Source organism: Rhodnius prolixus, unplaced genomic scaffold, assembly GCF_049639745.1.
Source record: "Rhodnius prolixus isolate KJV_2025 unplaced genomic scaffold, Rpr scaffold_8, whole genome shotgun sequence".
Taxonomy (NCBI): Eukaryota; Metazoa; Arthropoda; class Insecta; order Hemiptera; family Reduviidae; genus Rhodnius; species Rhodnius prolixus.
This window is the reverse complement of record NW_027411593.1, coordinates 441,468-461,482: the sequence shown is the minus strand read 5'-3', so window position 1 is coordinate 461,482 and position 20,015 is coordinate 441,468. Positions and strand designations below refer to the sequence as shown.

Here is a 20,015-nt window from a genome sequence, read left to right as displayed (position 1 = left end):
AAATTGTGCATTTAAAAAAAAACTGAATTTTGAAATATTTCTTTACCTTGAAATTAACTTGTTTATATGTTTCATAATCCAGAAGTGTACTGTCTCGGACACGAATAATAAAACTTGTTTGCCTCTCGCCAACTGTTGGCGATATCTCAAATGTTCCGTTGTTTTTTTCTAGAGTTAGCGAGAAGACACCGTATTTACCCTGGAATATTGAACAACAATTTGTTTGCTGATTTCGGTAATTATAAAACTCAATTGAAGTCCTGGGTTAGCACTCACAAAATCATTATCTCGCACTTCGGTTATATAGGGCACGCCAAACACTAAAGCTGTCCCTTGAGGGCTGTTTTCTGGTAGGTGGGTGACATACCTAAAAGAATTAAAATCTTATTCGTGCAATTGACGTGGACAATCTGGAAATCGTTATATTTGTTGATTTGGAGTTTAGTGGTAAAAGATACTCTAGATATCATTTCTCTAAAACTTTTAGTAATAATGTGAATAGTTTTGAAATTTAAAACCTGCATCATGTTGACGCGCCTTAAATCATTTAAAACCAGAAAAAAACAGAATGGATAAAAAAACTTAAACATTTATTGTTTGTACAAATTAGACTTTGAGATTGAAATATATTAAGAAATTTATTTTTAAAAAGTAAGGAAATGTATTAACAAAAAATGCGCTTTTAAGGAAATAAGAAATATTTCTAAAATAAAAAGAAAACATATAGTATATATACAGGGTGACCAGAGTTATATGCTCCACCCACTTTTTTGGGGGCTTAGCTGATTTCCTAAAACTCCACACCAAGCGTTTTTAGAAAAAACAACCTGAACGTCGAATAACTCTAGCCTGCCTAGATCTTGACTTCGCCACCATAAGTAAAGCAAGCGTGGGAGTCCAGAGATTTTGCTTGCCTATCCGTTGATTGTGCCCAGTTTGAACAGATTCTTTAAGAAAAAATAACGTAATTTTGACAATAAACTGAAATTTGTTTTTCATACTTTAAATTACCATAACTTTTGAAAAACCTAACTGATTTCAAAATTTTTGTTTTTTGTTTTTTTTAGGAGCTCAAATACTATAAAAATATGCAAAAAAAAATATAACGTTCCATTTGAAAAAAAAAAGTTGGATGCTGTATCACGAGATACAGGGATTTAAAAAATGGGTCAATCACTGAAAATAAACTCGACTAAAAACGATTAAATACGTTTTTTATTTTTTCGAAATTTCCCGCCGTTAAAAAAAAGTGGTGGAGCATGTAACTCTGGTCACCCTGTGGACCTATTTTTGTGGAATATAGACCTATGAACAGATTAGTCATTTTAAAGACATTACTTATGACTTTCAAAATATGGAGGATTGTTCTGCAGATGTCCGAGGAGAAGAGCCACTGTAGCAGTCGTGGAGATCAGATCTGGATCCTCTTGCTTACCACTGATAGAATTTGGTATTATCTCTTCAGCTACCACTGTCAGCAAGATTGGCTGATGTGAAGTTGAAACCGTATTCAACTCTTGTAAAGGTCTTGCTAAACGAATGTCGCCTGCAGCATATAACGGAGTCATTACTTTCCAACATATTCAATATCTATGTCCGTTTATCTTTTATAAGAGCACTCACCGGTGTCTTGGTCTATTGTAAAGAAGACGGTGAAGGGGTTTCCTTCGGACACAAGGCCGTACCTCACCGGTCTTGGCGATCCTTTGTCGCCATCCCTCGCAGTTACTCGCATCACCACACTGCCCTAATTACCAATATACATATAAAATTAATCAAACATATATTCTTAATTTGACCTTTGAACGTAGCATCAAATCAAACCCTCATTTGAAAACAGCTTTCTTTTGTGAGCAACTTTGAAACGTTTTAAGATATTATTGATTATTATTTAGTTATCTTTTTGTGTTTTAGTAGATGTCTACTAATAACTTCCCCATGAATACACCTTTAAAAACAGCCTGCGAACCATTGTATCTTTAGTATAATAAACTACATAAAAACTTATAAAGTTTGCGATGACATCTCTTGAAAAGGAGAGGTATTTCAAGTTCTCCAATTGACTACTAGGAGAGCTGGCGAAGATCTCTTCTGTATTGTCTGGACATACCTCGGATTTTCCGACACATTCTAATAAAGGGAAAAATGTTTTAATTGACGGCGTATTGATTTTGCTGTTAGTTTTTCAAGTGAGAAATATTGAACTGACAGAAATGTGAGTTCAGTTTAAATATACTGAACTTTTGTAACTTCTGGTTATTGTAATTAAAGTCTGGCGTGTTTTATCCCAATGGAACCCATTTATTAACTAGTTGCAGCTATTAGTGAAATGAGTTATAAAATATAATGAATTTTAACAAATAATGTTCCATCAGAGAGTACAAACTATCCTTTTCACACTCGATCACATTTACTAAACTACTTTACCTCAGTTAAATTAGGATTTAGCTTCGTGATTGGTTCAATTGGATCGAAGACTGGCGGAGTATCTTGAACATCTGTCACCACTACTACTAGTTGGAAACCAGCAACATTTCTGGAATCTGTGGCCATATCTACCCACATTCCCTTTAGAACATACAAATGGGTTATAATCCTTTAGTAGCTCTTTACATCATGAAAAGAATATATTACAAAATGGTAGCTCACAAAAGGCGCAAACGTCAAGCCAAAGAGCCAGAGTTTTGTAAAAATTTTCTTAAAAGAGATTATTAGCTCAACGTTTTGGAAACTTCAGGTAAAACGAAAACCAATAATCCTGTTTTAAAGTAAATTTTCTTTCTGGTCCCTAGCCAATTATTAATTACATCCTACTTTGATTCCTTGTTTGAGGAACTTACCGTCGCAAAAACAGATAATTTATACATGGTTTTTGTTTCATAGTCTAACGAAGAAGCGAGAGTAATAACTCCGGTTGTGGTATCCTTTTTCGAACTCTGTTGAAATTTAAATTCTGAAGATCCCTGAAAAAAATAAAATAAAAATATGGTTATGTCCTCAGTGATAGACAAAACCTTACCAAGAGTGGTGTTTTCTGCCGGAAGTAAAGTCGAATTCTCTGCAACAAACTCATTGATCTACCTCTGCTGATGGCCCGAAACCGATCAGAGGTTTCAGCACGGTTACACGCGGCTTCAGCCGTTAAAATCAGTGATACAAAATTCAACTTGTTACTCTCAATTTTTAACCATTGGAACCCGTAATACATTTTTAAATGAGTTTAGCAAATTTCTACCATAACTTTCAGAGCAAACCAAGAATAAATCAAATTAAGGAAGGAAATGTACTGATGTAATATATATATGTGTTATATTTGAGTATCTTTAATATGTATCTCTAACATATTATAATTGAAAATTTCAATAATATGAAATTCCCGTCACATCATGAAACCCCAAGGATGAATTAAAATGGAAATAAAAAGAGTAGTTTAAAATGGCATGCAGCATTACTTTTGACGTAATGAATGAATGACCTACCCACAACTCTAGATTTGCTTGTCTCAGCGACCTGGGATGCTTTTTTACTATTACGTATTCCAATTCCGTGCCAACTTTTGTATTCTAAAACAAAATTATGCAAACATTTTATTTCGAATACTTTTTTTTTACAATTGATTGTACAATAAATTACAAAAATTTCTATTCAAAAGAAAATTAATATTATAAGATCTGAAATATAAATGACAATGTTAGAAAAAAGATGTGTTTGGTCACGATAGGCAGTTAAGCATAGTAATTTAAAATCATGGATGGACAGATAGCAACATGAAGTAGTGTTTTAGATTTCTGGAAAGGTCCTCGAAACAGGAATACTCCATGAATTCGTCGATAGAATGTTGAGAAACAATAGATTTATCATTCAGTTTGACCATTCGTCAAATTAAATTCAAATTTGCAACAGTTCAAACCTAGAGTTCTGTTTTAAGTGAAATTCGGGTGAGTTGACACCAGAATTTGAAGAGATGAAACTAATCTCACTAGCGCCCCTACAGATTAGCAGCCTCACTTCTCTTTCTCATTGGCCTAATATAGGCTCATTGTTTTAAAACAGCAAATATTAAAGTTTAAGGTTCATTATTTAAATGTATTATCTAAATGCTTACCTCAGGTATCATGACAACACCTGGAACATGTGGGAACACCTCGTTGAAGTCGGTGACACCATTAGTCACTTTTATTGAGACAGGTATGGTTGTAGTATCTTCCTTTGTGTCGCGAACAGTTATTCGGAATTTGAAAATCTGATCTGGTGCCAACGATCTCTCCAGAAAAACATTTGCTTCACAATATGATGAGTTCCTGTTGCACGGAAGGTTATCAACTCGTATCACATACGAACCATAATCTGTGGAATATTTATTTTCAATTAGATTGCTACAAACATGTATTAACTTTCCTTAATTCATTATCTTCCAACCGATAAGACATTGAATTCGAGCTGGCTCCTAATTTTTAGCATTCACAGGATATACAAATTCGAAAACACTTCCTAGAAATGTGTTTCGCTCAGTCATTGAAAAGAAAGCTTCAGTTAAAGTAAAGTAATCGCCTATTTTTCAGACGGGGCTTAACGTCCAACTACCAATTAGGTGACGTGGACGGAGGCGACTAGCAAACATACTTAACTGTAAATATTAAATATTAAATTTTATTAAATAAAATCCAAGGCCTAACACCAGGAATCGAACTCAGTACCACAATACATATTAGCATCGCAGGTCTCGCCTCTAACCGCTCGGCTACCGTGGCGCATAAAAGCTTCAGTTTGTTTATATATTAAATGGTTGCAACATGGAAATTAGAAATAAGTTTTAGGACTGAATCAGCAGAACAGAATAGCCTCTTTTCTGTATTCACCTTGGAGAGTTTTTCATTTTTTGCCCCTGAGAATAATTTCAGTACCAAATTTCAGTGGTACCCAAAGATTGCATTGTTTTGCGGATACTATACTCTCTTTTACTAAAGCATCAAACTTCAATTACTGTAATAGCGGTAGAAATCTCAAAGTGACCAACATTCTAGATAAGTTATGATGGACAAACCTGTTGCGGCGAATGTGAGAGGGTAGTCTTGGTCAGAGTCAGTGGCTCTGAGACGATAGATGACAGAGCCGATCCTTGCGTCCGCGGGCACCAATAAGGATCTCATCTGAGTGTTGATGTCGAAGACGGGGTAGTTGGTGGCGCCACTCGCCAGCAGACCGGCCAACATCACCAGCACTGCCCACATGGTGGTCGACCTGCAACACGGTCCTCTTTCGCTACTGTAAAGAGACTCCCCTCCTCCCTTATAGCAAGTTTTTAGTGCCATGATTCATCAGTTTCTATTGTAAGAAAGAAAGTGTTTTCTAAGTACCTAACAGTTACCTAGAAATTTTTGGCGTTATTGTGCGCACAAAATAAGTCTTAAATGTGTATTTTTTTTTTTTTTTTGTTAATGATTTAGGATGCGTCAACATCTGAGGGTACTGGCGCCCGGAGCTTTTTTCAATGCACTGCCTGGTTCCGGACAGTGATCTCTTGTTACAGAAAACACGGTCCATCACCGGGGAATGAACACTTAAGGCTCCAACGAAGAGAAAATCTAAGATTAGTGCGCCCGAATGAAACTCTAAAACCTGTTATTTATGTAGACTATCACATGCCGTTGTGGAAGCACCGAACTAAGAGCTGCTACTGATAGAGTACCACCTCCTCATGGATCCGCCTTTGCTCCTTTCAACATTCTGAACTGCTCAAGATTTCATTAGAGCTTTCAATTCTTACCAGTTTGTCAATTTACCTTTCACAAATAATTCCTATTTGTGACACTTAGAAAATGTTGAGCACTTTATTTGGGGCTATTTACGTGTAAAGATGGCGGCCCGCCTACTTGATATTTTATTTTATTAAAATGAACGTTTAATTTTATTAAATGATAAATGTTGCTCATTCAAATGTTTCCTCGTGGCAAACCGTGATGGAAAACTAAACTACTAAAACTTTGGCGGTAAATACTCGTTGACAACGAAGAAGCAATGTTCGCGCTGTCAGTGGTATGCCCAAATTGGCTGTTGCATGCAGAGAGCAGGCAGGCCATGCAGTCTGCAGAATACGAGAGTGGGCGGTGATATACTACCAAATGACCACACCTGGCACCGCGGCCTGACCACCTTTGTTGCAAGACTCGTTCCCATAGCAACTGGCTTGCTTTCTCACATTGACAGCTGACCTCAGGCTAAAGTAATGCTTAGCTTTGGCTAATTTTGTTTGGTTTGGCCCAATTTTCTTCAAATACTTTTTTCTACACGATGGGAAATTGCGCTGATTGGGGCTCTAGCGTCCTACTAATTCTGAAGTAAAGCCCGCGGAACACATGTTGCCAATCATCCTCTTCCATTTTTCTTACATCCAGTGAAAGGATGTATTAGCAATCAATTTTTGGAAAGTCAGTTTGTGTCTAGAAAATATCTTACTGAATATTAATCCCAATTGATACATTAAGAGCGGATATCCTCTAGTCTAGAGAATGGTGCTAAATAACAAAATTTTAGAAAAGTAATTCAAGGAGAGTTAGAACCACTATGAGGGCACAAAGTGAAAAATAAATTGTCAAAGCCATCTTTGAGACAATGAAGTAAAGTGTATTCATTCAGCTAAGTGGTGATTCCAGCAAGCAATTGTCTTACGTTTAACCCTCCGTTATAGTAAATAAAACTCAGAATCATACTCACATTGAAATAGTAATATATCCTTAATCGAACTTTTCTGGAAGTATATCTCAAACCAAAGATGTAGATCATTTTGAGACCACAGTTCAAAGAAAATCGATCACTAAAGCGGTTCTTGCGGTCGAGGGATTTTGATCAATAAGAGGTACGCTTTGGTTGTGGTAAATTTTAAAGAAATATCCTGGTAAATCGAAAGCCGATACCCTCAATTAGTGAAAAAGGTTAAAACTTGTTTTCAAGCACTATTTAAAGACGTCTTGCTTATATTGCATTATAATTATATTTAAAAAATTCACATAAATAAATAAGAATCTAAATATAACGGGGAAAAATTATTTATTACTAAACAAAATAATAAATTAACAATGGAAACACCCACGATTAATTGAAGTGAAGTGAATCTTGTGGAAATGAGAATGAATAAATGGTGAAAGTTGAATAATGCAATTATAAATGGAGGCATACTGGCCGACATGTCGTGCACCGATGTGTAATGTAAACACAGGAGTTGATAAATATTTATATGGAAATGGGCGCTCACCTCTTCATCTCGATAAGTAGAGCTTGTCCGTGTTTAATGAGATAATTCGTGTTTCAAACAACCCTTCTCTATCTTTAATTAACAAAGTATTATGGATTCGAGTTTTTGAGGTTAACGAATGGGCAGTTGCTGGAAAGTATGAAAATGCGGTTACCCTAACTAGCAGATACTAAATTGAGTAAACATGACAAGTTGCAGATTGAAAAACTGTAGTAAGAAATATTGGTGTGAGAACTTTTTGCCAAACACCATTAGAAAGCATAAAAATGATCTCTAGCAGCATATATGTATGTATCTTGAAATTGAGACCTGTCAGTATGCATGAGATCAGTGGTTTTGTAAGAGAGCAGTCATCTATTTAAGTACACCATTATCATTACATGCGCTTATTGTTAAAACTGAATACAGCCCTATGATCGATAGTCTGTCTATACAGGCGCTGACAGAGTTACTGCCTCTCGCAAATAGTTCTTTCACCAGTGTCATTCATTAAATATTTATTTATAATAGCATTGAACTACGACTGTATTATTGCATCGTAATTTTCTCCTCTTAAGAATTTCAGTAACTTAAAAGAAACTCCATTCATAGTTTATTATTTCTTCCTGCACCAAATCAATGTTTTTCTATAAAATAAATAGAATTATAACCTGTGCTGATTATTAGCCAAATCATTTCGTTATTGAAGTCCATAAAATATGCCTTAGCCAAGTAAGGATTTTTTCCAGCTCCTGCTAGCACCAGGGATGGAATTAACAACCACTGTGGGATATTCTCCGGAGATATTTTCTAGGTTTGCACTAAGGTTAGATTAAATTATTTGCTTCAGCATGCCAGGACAAAATCATCTGCAAATTGCAATTTGAGAAAGATACCATTTATTATGTTCAGAAGTGGGATGAAATTGTTTTCCTGAAGCTAATCCAAAAGATGGCGAACAAAGCCTGCCTTGTTGGCTATGTGGTAGAAAAAACCACGTTGAGGAAGCTATATATACAGGTATAAACCCAAAAATTCCTCTAAATACCCTTCTTTACACATCCGACGAACCTGTGCTGACTTCCTAGACGCCACTATCCTTGTTATCTCAAAAAAGTTTCCAAGAGTTCTGAAGCTTCGCGAACTATTTCACTTCGTTGTTCGATACACACTTTAAATAAAATACTAGTACAGTAATAAATGAATTGTATTAAAACTAACTAATATATTGAAAGGCAACCAGTCAACCGCAAAATTACCTACGTTGCCAGTTAAGGAAAAAATTGTATTTGCTATTGAAATATATTGAATTTATTAATAAAACATTATAAGTTTCCGTCCCCCATCCAAGACCTTTAATTTGGTAGGTGACGTTAAGCCCCGCCAGAAAAGTAGTCAATTACTTTACTACATCATCGTGATTTGTGCCCGCCGAAGCGAGCACGTGTTTTAATGTTAACAGTATTCAAAATCCTACGAGATTATTCTTAATAACATCAAAAAGATGGTAAAAAGTGAATATTTCACCGGAATAATACAAGAAGGGATGTGATCAATCTACTTTCTTCCGCCCTTGGGATCCCTCAAAAGAAAGGAACCTCCGGAGGAGGGGTAATCAATCAAAAAAATGTTTGAAGTCAAACTTGCTGCGTTTTTGAGCAAGTGTGTTTACAACACACACTGACGCAGAGACCATATGCCTACTTCGTCGAACCTAGGGTTCCTTAAAACTCGTATTTTTGGTTAAAGCTCCATGTCAAGAATTTGACACGATTACAATGCTTCCCTATTTAGTAGAAAGGAAATGTAAGATATTAGCCAATAAAAGCAAAATGAGTCCAAGTAGAAGCTGGACAGACATACACAGTGCGGCCTTTATAAAATAATAACAGCCCTTAGATTGTCCTAATGAATATTCGATATCACTCTGCTCGCCTCTTGCAATATTTAGCAGCCAGGTGAACAAACTACCTATCGTATCCTCTCTTGCCATAAATAGCTGCTTATTTCGTAAGCGAGTTCAATTTCCTGGCGCGTCACCTTTCACTGTTTTCATAAGCACGCTCAAATATTCACTTGTGAACACTAACACCTGCGCGCAAGCTCCACAAGCTCAGTAGAAGAATCATTGTCAAGCCTAACGCACCTTTTGTTAATGTGGGATTCTTTATCGCCTGCTCTCCAAGAAGTCCCCTTAATAAAAATATTCAATCATGCATGGTTTACCATTAGTATGCAATCTGAGTTAGTAACAATTTATCAGCTATACATCTGTTACTACTAATCACAAGTATAGCTATTTTATGAACATTTGATTCAGCAATTTACTAAGGGAAAATGAATCACTTCTTTACCAGAAAATGTGCTTTAGTTGGTTACCTAACTTTTATATCATTTTTCTCCCTATTTATGCTGTCACTAACATTCCTACTGGGCCACTGATTAGAATATTGCTCGGTATTCTAGATACCAAAGAAACGTATTTTTAAAATCAACTTCATGCCCATCATTTTGAAGTCTGAGTACCAGAATTTGTCTACAAAGGTTAATGAAGGGCTGCAATGCCCCTTTCTCTTATTACTTAATTATTACTTAAGTGAAACTGTTGATTAAAAATAATTTAAATAATTACTATCTTTTACGTTTCTATTTTAGAATATTCTAACCTAAACACAGTTGCTACATATACAACATTTTATTTGTTTCCAGTTTACCTCACATCCCACTTCCAGTGTAATCTTAATTTCGGAAATTTGGTAGAATCGAATACTTTTTTAGGAAAATTGAAATAAAAAAGAATGTTTTCAATATCAATTGAACTACATAGATTTGACAATATAGCGCTCGGATGTAGCGGAGATGAAAGTGGTGTGCACAGTATAATGTAGTATGACACATGTTTAAAAAAATTAAATAAATAAATCATTACTGTCATTTCAGAAAAATAAGTAACATTTGTAAATTTGTTTTTAGAGTTTAAGATAAAAACTACTTATAAGCTTGCACATTTCAACTAGCAGCCATGCAATAATGAATAATTCAGATAGTGGAAACTACCCAAAATTATTTTTTTAAGTAAAGCTAACAGATTAGAGGCTTTGAGATGATCTTACATCCCTAAATGTCAGAGATAAAAGGGGAGACTCTTCTACCCCACAGACTCTACGGTCCGGTTTGAACCCCATTACAAAGATACATCTTGAAAAAGCACAGCAAGGAATCTGGGGGATGGCCGTGAAAGTCCATCAATTTTCTGACTGTCCTTCAAAATTTCCATTTCAACAATAACCCAACTAACGCATCAACATGGAGGAATAGTGTAATTGTGTAGTACAACTTACAAAGAAAATTGTGGGAGCCGTTTTCGATTAATTGGAAAATCGATTCAGTAAAGCGATTATGACAAAAACGTTATTTTATTCTCGTATCATCGTTGGCTCGCCAAATGAGATACAATCATCTTAGCTTTGTCGATTATGTGCCTTAAGTAATGTTTGAATTTTCTGGTTACCGTTTTGTGTTTTGTGTTCCTCTAGTTAGTTTGCACAGATGATAGAAAGTGATTCAATTAAAGTCGGATCTATTTTGTTATTCGACCAGGTCTTGACCAGTCCGAGCTACGCCATCTGGTAGAAAAAATTCTGAGTAAGGAATATCTGGTCGGATAGCCAATCGATTTGACAGCTATTGAATATGTTCCTACGATAAAGAGAATGACTAATAACGTTTGCTCGCACAGCAATTTTATCAATACTCGATCAACATTTAATGAAATATGAAAACATATGGCTATTTTTTTTTTGTTATATGAACTGTAAGAACAGAAATTTAATAAACTAATGAAATCTCACCGGATTAACCGCCTATAAATCAGAAGTTTAAACTTGCATTTTGCTTTGAATTAAGTTTTGTTTAAACTTTGAATTTAAAAAAAAGAAGAAAACCACACCATTTACTTACCACTCTTCTGAGGAAGGTTCACTTACAAAGTGAAAGCAAAATTTCAATTTTTTTAAAGGATCCTTAATAAGATTCACGTTCAAACTTAAATTAATAATGATAATAATATAATAATTATTACTAAATTATTTATAGTTAAGGAGGTTTCACTTGAAAGACAAAAGATTGCTGCGAAGGTATAAAAGATCAGATTTGAAATTTATAGAAATAAATTCCTGAACTTTCTCTAACTAGAAAAGAGTAGTGCCTTCCGGAAACCATTATTTCTGATAAAGATCCATCGCTTTTGTATGAGCTTATTTTAATGAAAATAGGTTTTCTGTGAGGATATTCTTACCTCAAAAGCCTTTTTTCAATAGTAAAACTATATGAACTCCAATTTGCAGTTTAAAGAAAACCTTAAGCTATGGAGTAAAGAAAGGCGTGTTCCGCACCAATGACCTTGATTGTCATCAGTTCTAGGGCTTCCTCTTCAATTTCATATCAAATGCTCCAATTTTACTTCTCCCCAATCCCAAAGAAATTATCTTAACTGTAAATAATCTTTTACTATTATAATTAATTCAAATAAAATTTGAATTTTAAGGGTAATGAAATTTCTCGGAGTGATTATAAGTAAAACTGGGTTTCTGCTGGGTATAGGATGTCTACACGACATCGACATTTTGTATAAATGTGTGTATTAAGTTAATTGCCAAGATGTACCCAGAGGTATATTTTCTAACTATGCGCTTAGAAGTGCGGCCGTGTGCAGCGCGCAGTTGAGAATGACAGGCCAGGTAAAGCATAACTTTCCAGTAGAGTGTAATAGAGAAATGCGCCCAGAGCAATTACCGGAAGGGGTTCCACTTCAATACGCGCAGGAAGGAAGCTATATTGACAAAACAAGAGTTCTTAACGTCCCTCCTCTCTTCTTGATTCTAAGTAAATACTTTGTGCGTTGTGTTTCATATGGAATTTATTTTATTTAGTCCTTCGATAATTATCGATTTTAACCATTAAAGATCTGTGATACAGGGGAAATCTGCAGAAATCTATTAGTCGGCTTTCGCAGAAGAAATTACATGGACGTACCCTTAACTCTGCCCTGAGGCGTGCCATCACAAAGGGCCGGCGTTCTAATCTACAAATAGCTACAAACGGAAGTTTCAATATGAATGAATTTAATGTTGCAGGAAGTGAAAATATCTTATCCTTACTATTTGGGCACTCCAATAAATAGAATGTGTTTTATGTAAATATGTGTAAATTATGTAAATATGACATAAATAGAAGTCCATTCTTTATAAAGTAGGATTATCTTATTAGACATTCTGCGATCCTTTCTGTCTGTGTTAATGATTGATTAAAATTATGTTCACTTTCAGGTACAACAGTGATAATACTGCAAAATGCGAGATTCTGTAGGAGATGGTTAGAACAGAAGGGAAAAGAATTGTAAAATTTTTGGTATTTGAATATTGTTAATTTGTTATCTAGGTAAATATTGAGATCGTTGTGGGGAGCAGAGTTAAGAGAATTACTCGTATTAATTTTGAATTGGTGTGGTTGTTTCTAAAGTGAGATCAAGAATTTTAATTCCAAGAAAGACATAAGATGTCATAGAATCATCCGAAGAATATTTTGAGCGAGTCGTCTTGAAACAAGTATTTCTCGGGCGTAACAAGATGAAGTATTTCAAAATCAATCTGAAATTACATAAAGATAGATTTTAGAAGAGATATCTAGTCACGAGCAGAAAAAAAATGAGAAACAATTATTTTGGACAGTATTCGTAAATCATCAGTTTTGTCCTCTAACCTCGAACAATTTAATTAAATACGGTCAGCCTCTTAGATTAACCTGATTCAGCTTGAGGGAACTACACGAGGACAATAGTCGAAGTAAGCCAGGGAAAAGGATTCTTTCAGAATCAAGCAAAGTAGTGTAAAGTAATTAATCTTTACTCTAAAGTAATGATACAATTCGAGCGCTAAAATTCTTTTAAAACTCTCAGTTCAGTTGTGCAATTTTTGGCGAAATGTCGCGGCATTTGAATTTTTGGATCAAGAGCTTCCTTGAGCTACTGTGTCATCAATAATTTTATTATTCAGAAAGCTTGCAGACTTATTCAACAGCGTATCTGTTAACATTAATTAGTTAACGCTTTAACGTCAACTGGTGATTTGATGGGTCTGTAACTAGTATCAAAAACAGCAGGAGAACCTACCTGTAAGTAGGACAAAGTGTGAGGGTACTTGACAGCGAAGTGCAATCAATTTGGTTTTGGTAGGAATAATTATTTCCCAAAGGCATTATTGGATGCGACCTTCTAATGTGAAGCTCCAGATATTGATTGGCTGGTCTGATAGGCGCTCTAAAGAAGAGCTTTTGTTAAACATCCCCTTTTTTTGTAGACAATCGACTCACTTACGACATTCACCTTCACCTTCGGAATATTAATTAAGGTTGTATTAACTGTGGTCGATTAATATTACTTGGCTGAGATTACAAGATTCACTCCAGAAAAGAACTTAAAATTGAAACCAACTGGAATGCCAGAGTCTTCAGGCGTATCGTCCATCTTATTATGCAGCATCGTGCACTAAAACGCACCTTTTAAGAGGACGAATTCACACTGAATAGAAGGGAACCTACTGTCTCTAAAACAAAAGTAATAGGCCTGCAGAAAAAAAACCAAGTCAATGAGCCTGCTGGATTTTAGAAAAAAATCTTACACTCAAATTAACTTCTCTTGCTACAATTCTTACCGCCTGAATTGTAACTGTAGGCGCAGATTAGCCAATATTTGAATGTTATTAGAAACTAATTTGTAGAAGTGTATTCCACTCCTGAATGTGAAGCGTTCACACAATCTCTAAAACGAATTTTTGAGACAAAAATTGTTCAAATATAATTCTTACATCATCTACATGTAAACACTCTTGTTCAGAGAAAATCGTGAAAGCCTTTTTCGAAATTATTAAACAAAAAAAATGAAGAGCTATTTAGCAAAATGGAACTTCCTCTGGTTGAATTTTGTTCAAATTCGTGATTTTAGCAACAAATTGAACTTTCCAAATTGGTAAAACAACACGGTGGAAGAGGCTTCATATCTTACTTTAGTGGCTACCCGCCCTCTCCCTGCAGTGCTCTTGGACAAATTAACCTGGACAAATTAACCTGGACAAATTTTTCAAATAAAACTTAACAAACATAAGTAAAATGAGTTTAACATATTTAAACCAATTTGGTGGAGCAATTTTTAAGTAAATATAAACAAAGTGAAGCGTGCATTGAATTAATCCTCTCGCTAAATTACAGTCGAGTTTATATTCGCAGGGTGTCCCAAGCTGTACGGATAACGACTTTTTCTCGGAAACTAAGATAGCTAGGAAAAAACTAAAAAATACGTATCCTCTTAGTTTTTTGTTAGAAATGCAAATTTAATTTGTAAATTTTTTTCAGTGCATCCAGAAGGGAGATACAGGCACCAACTTCATTTTTTCAAACAGAGAGGTGTGGTTTTTATTTAAGAAATAGATTCCACTATTTTTTTAAGAAAAATTTACTTTAACAGTTTTTCTCTGTGAGCGATATTTTACAAGTTATGAATGAAAACATGATTCTTATACGAAATTTCAGAACGATATTGTTATAACGGTTTTTTGATTGAATAAGAAGAAAAGTACTATTTTATTATAAATTTTACTCCTCATTAACATTACAGATCATGCTCGAAATGGCCTCTACCAATAGAGATGCATAGACATGCTCTTTCCTGCCAATTGTCCCTTACTTCCAAAGAAATAGATTCGGCTTTAACCGAGTTACAGGCATTTATTATTCTCTGCTTTAGTTCATCTACAGATGCAATCCCGGCTTGATTCTGATACACCTAGATTTAGAAATGCTTTAAGATAAGCAGAAAAAAGAAAAGAAAGAAAAAAGTTATGAATAATCACCTTGTTTTTCAGGTATCCCCAAAGGAGATAGTCCATAGGTGTCAAATCCGGTGAAAGGTGAAAAATTTACTTAAATTTTTTTTACTAATTTTTCCCCCATAGGTTTTTGATAAATTATCGAATAATGCAATAAAAATTGATATCGTAAAAATATCCAAAACAAATACGTTTTGAACATTATATTTCCGATTTCATACTTCTAATGTAATGCAGAATCAAAAAAGTTAATGAAATATTTTCCTGAAGTAAAAGAAAGTAAAATCTAGATCATTGAATGAACGTGAAAGAGCACCAATTTATGTATTGGATAACTGCTTTTATTGGTTAGGGAGTGGCTTACGGTGTTATACGTCATCAGCTACAGTCCGCCTACTTCACACATCCCGTTCGCCAATGAGATTAGCCAATCGTTTTTGGTAATTATTTCTAGGAAAAATATTATTTAATTTTTTTTTCCTTATTTTTCCCTCATAGGCAGGAAAGAGCGTGTCTAGGCATATCTGATGGTGGAGACCATTTCGAGCATGATCTGTAATATTAATGAGGAGCAAAATTTATAATAAAATGGTACTTTTCTTCTTATTCAATCAAAAAACCGTTTTAATGTTATCATTTTGAAATTTCTTATAAGAATCATGTTTTCATTCATAACTTGTAAAATATCGCTCACAGAAAAAAACCTTTTAAGTAAATTTTTCTTAAAAAAAAAATAGAGGAATCTATTTCTTAAATAAAAACCACACCTCCTTATTTGAAAAAATGAAGTTGGTGCCTGTATCTCGCTTCTGAAAGCGCCGAAAAAAATTACAAATTTTTAGATTTCTAACAAAAAACTAAGAGGACACGTATTTTTTAGTTTTTTCCTAGCTATATTAGTTTCCGAGAAAAAGTCGTTATCCTTATAGCTTGGGACACCCTGTATATGTATAATATATTTAAGACATTTCCTCGGTGGTGGGAAATCAAATCAATCAGAACCAATCTTCACTTTTCAGATAGGCTCATAGAGAGAGGAGATCTTTAAATACTAAGGGTTTTCCTCCAAAGAATAGCTCATCGAATAAGATGTAGAGTTTCGAGCCCTAGTAGGAGAGTTTCCACGCTCAACTCTGTATTAATACTGAAATTTGAATTCAGCAAAAAACTACACAAGATATCTGTGGGTAAAATAGTTGGTAAAATTCCGAAATAGAGAAGAACCGAAGAAATTTGTCTCCAGAATGGTGAGCATGGCAGCCAAGGAAAGTGCGGGAAGTGTTCGCGTCAGTTTTTTTTTTTTTTTTAATTCTCTACTTTGAGGCAAATCGATAGCTGAATGGGCTGTTAGAGCCGAACACGACATCTGCAACCTACTGACCAAACGGGGTCCGCAAACCTCCTCTTCAGACCAGGAAGTAGCCGTATCTAACCCAAGTTTGCAACCAATCTCAGTCCAGAGTCACGCACTTCTATTTCTTTTACTAAAACAGGGTTTGTAAATAATTATAAAACACTTTATTGATATAAATTTAAAATCTTTAGAGTGAGGGGAAAACCAAATAAAGGATATCCGGCCCGGTAATCCGTTACCCGGAAATTGTTTTTTTTAATTACAAAAACACAGGGTTTGTTGGTGAATAATAAGTTGCATGGGTTACAAATGACTTAAGCTTGTAACACAGCAAACAAAAAATTTAGAACACATACCCAATAATGTTCCGCTACGACAGTGGTTCTTAACCGACAGGGTTGAAAATTTTTTGGGTCATGAAATTCTGTAAAATTGTAGCCGTTCTATATCTCCCACTGTGAACTACATATTGATATGGAATTTTGTTCTCCTATACACTTTGTATTTCTCAATTATAAACTATAGTTATTTTGTGCACAGATCAATAAATGTAGAAGATATACAGGGTTAAAAAATTTTTGGGTCATGAAATTCTGTAAATTTAAGGCCTTTCTATATCTCCCACTGTGAACCACGTATTGGTATGGAATTTGGTTCTCATATACACTTTGTTTTTCTCAATTATAAACTATAGTTATTTTGTGCACAGATCTATAAATGTAGAAGATATAAGGGTTGAAAATTATTTGGGTCATGAAATTCTGTAAAAATAAGACCGTTCTATATCTCCCACTGTGAACCACATATTGATATGGAATTTTGTTCTCTTATACACTTTTTTTTCTCAATTATAAACTATAGTTATTTTGTGCACAGATCTATAAATGTAGAAGATATAAAGGGTTGAAAATTTTTTGGGTCATGAAATTCCGTATAATTGTGGCCGTTCTATATCTCCTACTGTGCACCACATATTGATATGGAATTTTGTTCTCTTATACACTTTGTTTTTCTCAATTATAAACTATAGTTATTTTGTGCACAGATCAATAAATGTAGAAGATATACAGGGTTGAAAATTTTATGGGTATATGAAATTCTGTAAATTTATGGCCTTTCTATATCTCCCACTGTGAACCACGTATTGGTATGGAATTTAGTTCTCATACACATTTTGTTTTTCTCAATTATAAACTATAGTTATTTTGTGCACAGATCTATAAATGTAGAAGATATAAAGGGTTGAAAATTTTTTGGGTCATGAAATTCCGTAAAATTGTGGCCGTTCTATATCTCCTACTGTGCACAACATATTGATAGGGAATATTGTTGTCTTATACACTTTGTTTTTCTCAATTATATACTATAGTTATTTTGTGCACAGATCAATAAATGTAGAAGATATACAGGGTTAAAAATTTTTTGGGTCATGAAATTCTGTAAATTTATGGCCTTTCTATATCTCCCACTGTGAACCACGTATTGGTATGAAATTTGGTTCTCATATACACTTTGTTTTTCTCAATTATAAACTATAGTTATTTTGTGCACAGATCTAAGAAATGTAGAAGATATAAAGGGTTGAAAATTTTTTGGGTCATGAAATTCCGTAAAATTGTGGCCGTTCTATATCTCCTACTGTGCACCACATATTGATATGGAATTTTGTTCTCTTATACACTTTGATTTTCTCAATTAAAAACTATAGTTATTTTGTGCACAAATCAATAAATGTAGAAGATATAAAGGGTTGAAAATTTTTTGGGTCATGAAATTCGGTAAATTTATGGCCTTTCTATATCTCCCACTGTGATACACGTATTGGTATGGAATTTAGTTCTCATACACATTTTGTTTTACTCAATTAAAAACTATAGTTATTTTGTGCACAGATCTATAAATGTAGAAGATATAAAGGGTTGAAAATTTTTTGGGTCATGAAATTCCGTAAAATTGTGGCCGTTATATATCTCCTACTGTGCACCACATATTGATATGGAATTTTGTTATCTTATACACATTGTTTTTCTCAATTATAAACTATAGTTAATTTGTGCACAGATCAATAAATGTAGAAGATATAAAAAGTTAAAAAATTTTTGGGTCATGAAATTCTGTAAATTTATGGCCTTTCTATATCTCCCACTGTGAACCACGTATTGGTATGGAATTTGGTTCTCATATACACTTTCTTTTTCTCAATTATAAACTATAGTTATTTTGTGCACAGATCTATAAATGTAGAAGATATAAAGGGTTAAAAAATTTTTGGGTCATGAAATTCTGTAAATTTATGGCCTTTCTATATCTCCCACAGTGCACCACATATTGATATGGAATTTTGTTCTCTTATACACTTTGTTTTTATCAATTATAAACTATAGTTATTTTGTGCACAGATCAATAAATGTAGAAGATATAAAGGGTTGAAAATTTTTGGGTCATGAAATTCTGTAAATTTATGGCCTTTCTATATCTCCCACTGTGAACCACGTGTTGGTATGGAATTTGGTTCTCATATACACTTTGTTTTTCTCAATTATAAACTATAGTTATTTTGTGCACAGATCTAAGAAATGTAGAAGAAATAAAGGGTTGAATATTTTTTGGGTCATGAAATTCCGTAAAATTGTGGCCGTTCTATATCTCCTACTGTGCACCACATATTGATATGGAATTTTGTTCTCTTATACACTTTGTTTTTCTCAATTATAAACTATAGTTATTTTGTGCACAGATCATTAAATGTAGAAGATATAACGGGTTGAAAATTTTTTGGGTCATGAAATTCTGTAAATTTATGGCCTTTCTATATCTCCCACTGTGATACACGTATTGGTATGGAATTTAGTTCTCATACACATTTTGTTTTTCTCAATTATAAACTATAATTATTTTGCGCACAGAACTATAAATGTAGAAGATATAAAGGGTTGAAAATTTTTTGGGTCATGAAATTCCGTAAAATTGTGGCCGTTCTATATCTCCTACTGTGCACCACATATTGATATGGAATTTTGTTATCTTATACACTTTGTTTTTCTCAATTATAAACTATAGTTATTTTGTGCACAGATCAATAAATGTAGAAGATACACAGAGTTAAAAATTTTTTGGGTCATGAAATTCTGTAAATTTATGGCCTTTCTATATCTCCCACTGTGAACCACGTATTGGTATGGAATTTGGTTCTCATATACACTTTCTTTTTCTCAATTATAAACTATAGTTATTTTGTGCACAGATCTATAAATGTAGAAGATATAAAGGGTTGAAAATTGTTTGGGTCATGAAATTCTGTAAAAATAAGACCGTTCTATATCTCCCACTGTGAACCACATATTAATATGGAATTTGGTTCTCTTATACACTTTGTTTTTCTCAATTATAAACTATAGTTATTTTGTGCACAAATCAATAAATGTAGAAGATATAAAGGGTTGAAAATTTTTTGGGTCATGAAATTCTGTAAATTTATGGCCTTTCTATATCTCCCACTGTGAACCACGTATTGGTATGGAATTTGGTTCTCATATACACTTTGTTTCTC

The 20,015-nt window shown here is 34.0% G+C and overlaps 1 protein-coding gene across 6 annotated transcripts in view; it reads right to left on the bottom strand.

The window, feature by feature from the left end:
- Positions 1-20,015, bottom strand: part of Cad86C (Cadherin 86C) — a 43,266-nt gene that overhangs the window by 11,122 nt on the left and 12,129 nt on the right. Inside the window, exons 2-10 of one of the 6 annotated variants that reach the window (XM_074121247.1) lie at positions 5,045-5,241; positions 4,106-4,347; positions 3,480-3,563; positions 2,841-2,963; positions 2,428-2,568; positions 1,624-1,747; positions 1,339-1,546; positions 277-367; positions 47-199 (exon numbers count right to left, since the gene is read on the bottom strand). In XM_074121247.1, coding sequence (XP_073977348.1) covers positions 47-199; positions 277-367; positions 1,339-1,546; positions 1,624-1,747; positions 2,428-2,568; positions 2,841-2,963; positions 3,480-3,563; positions 4,106-4,347; positions 5,045-5,231 — 1,353 coding nt within the window. In that variant the 5' untranslated portion in view covers positions 5,232-5,241. Of the gene's footprint in view, positions 1-46; positions 200-276; positions 368-1,338; positions 1,547-1,623; positions 1,748-2,427; positions 2,569-2,840; positions 2,964-3,019; positions 3,224-3,479; positions 3,564-4,105; positions 4,348-5,044; positions 6,105-20,015 lie in introns of those variants that run through there. The other 5 variants (XM_074121246.1, XM_074121249.1, XM_074121248.1 and 2 more) reach the window with 5 other exon arrangements.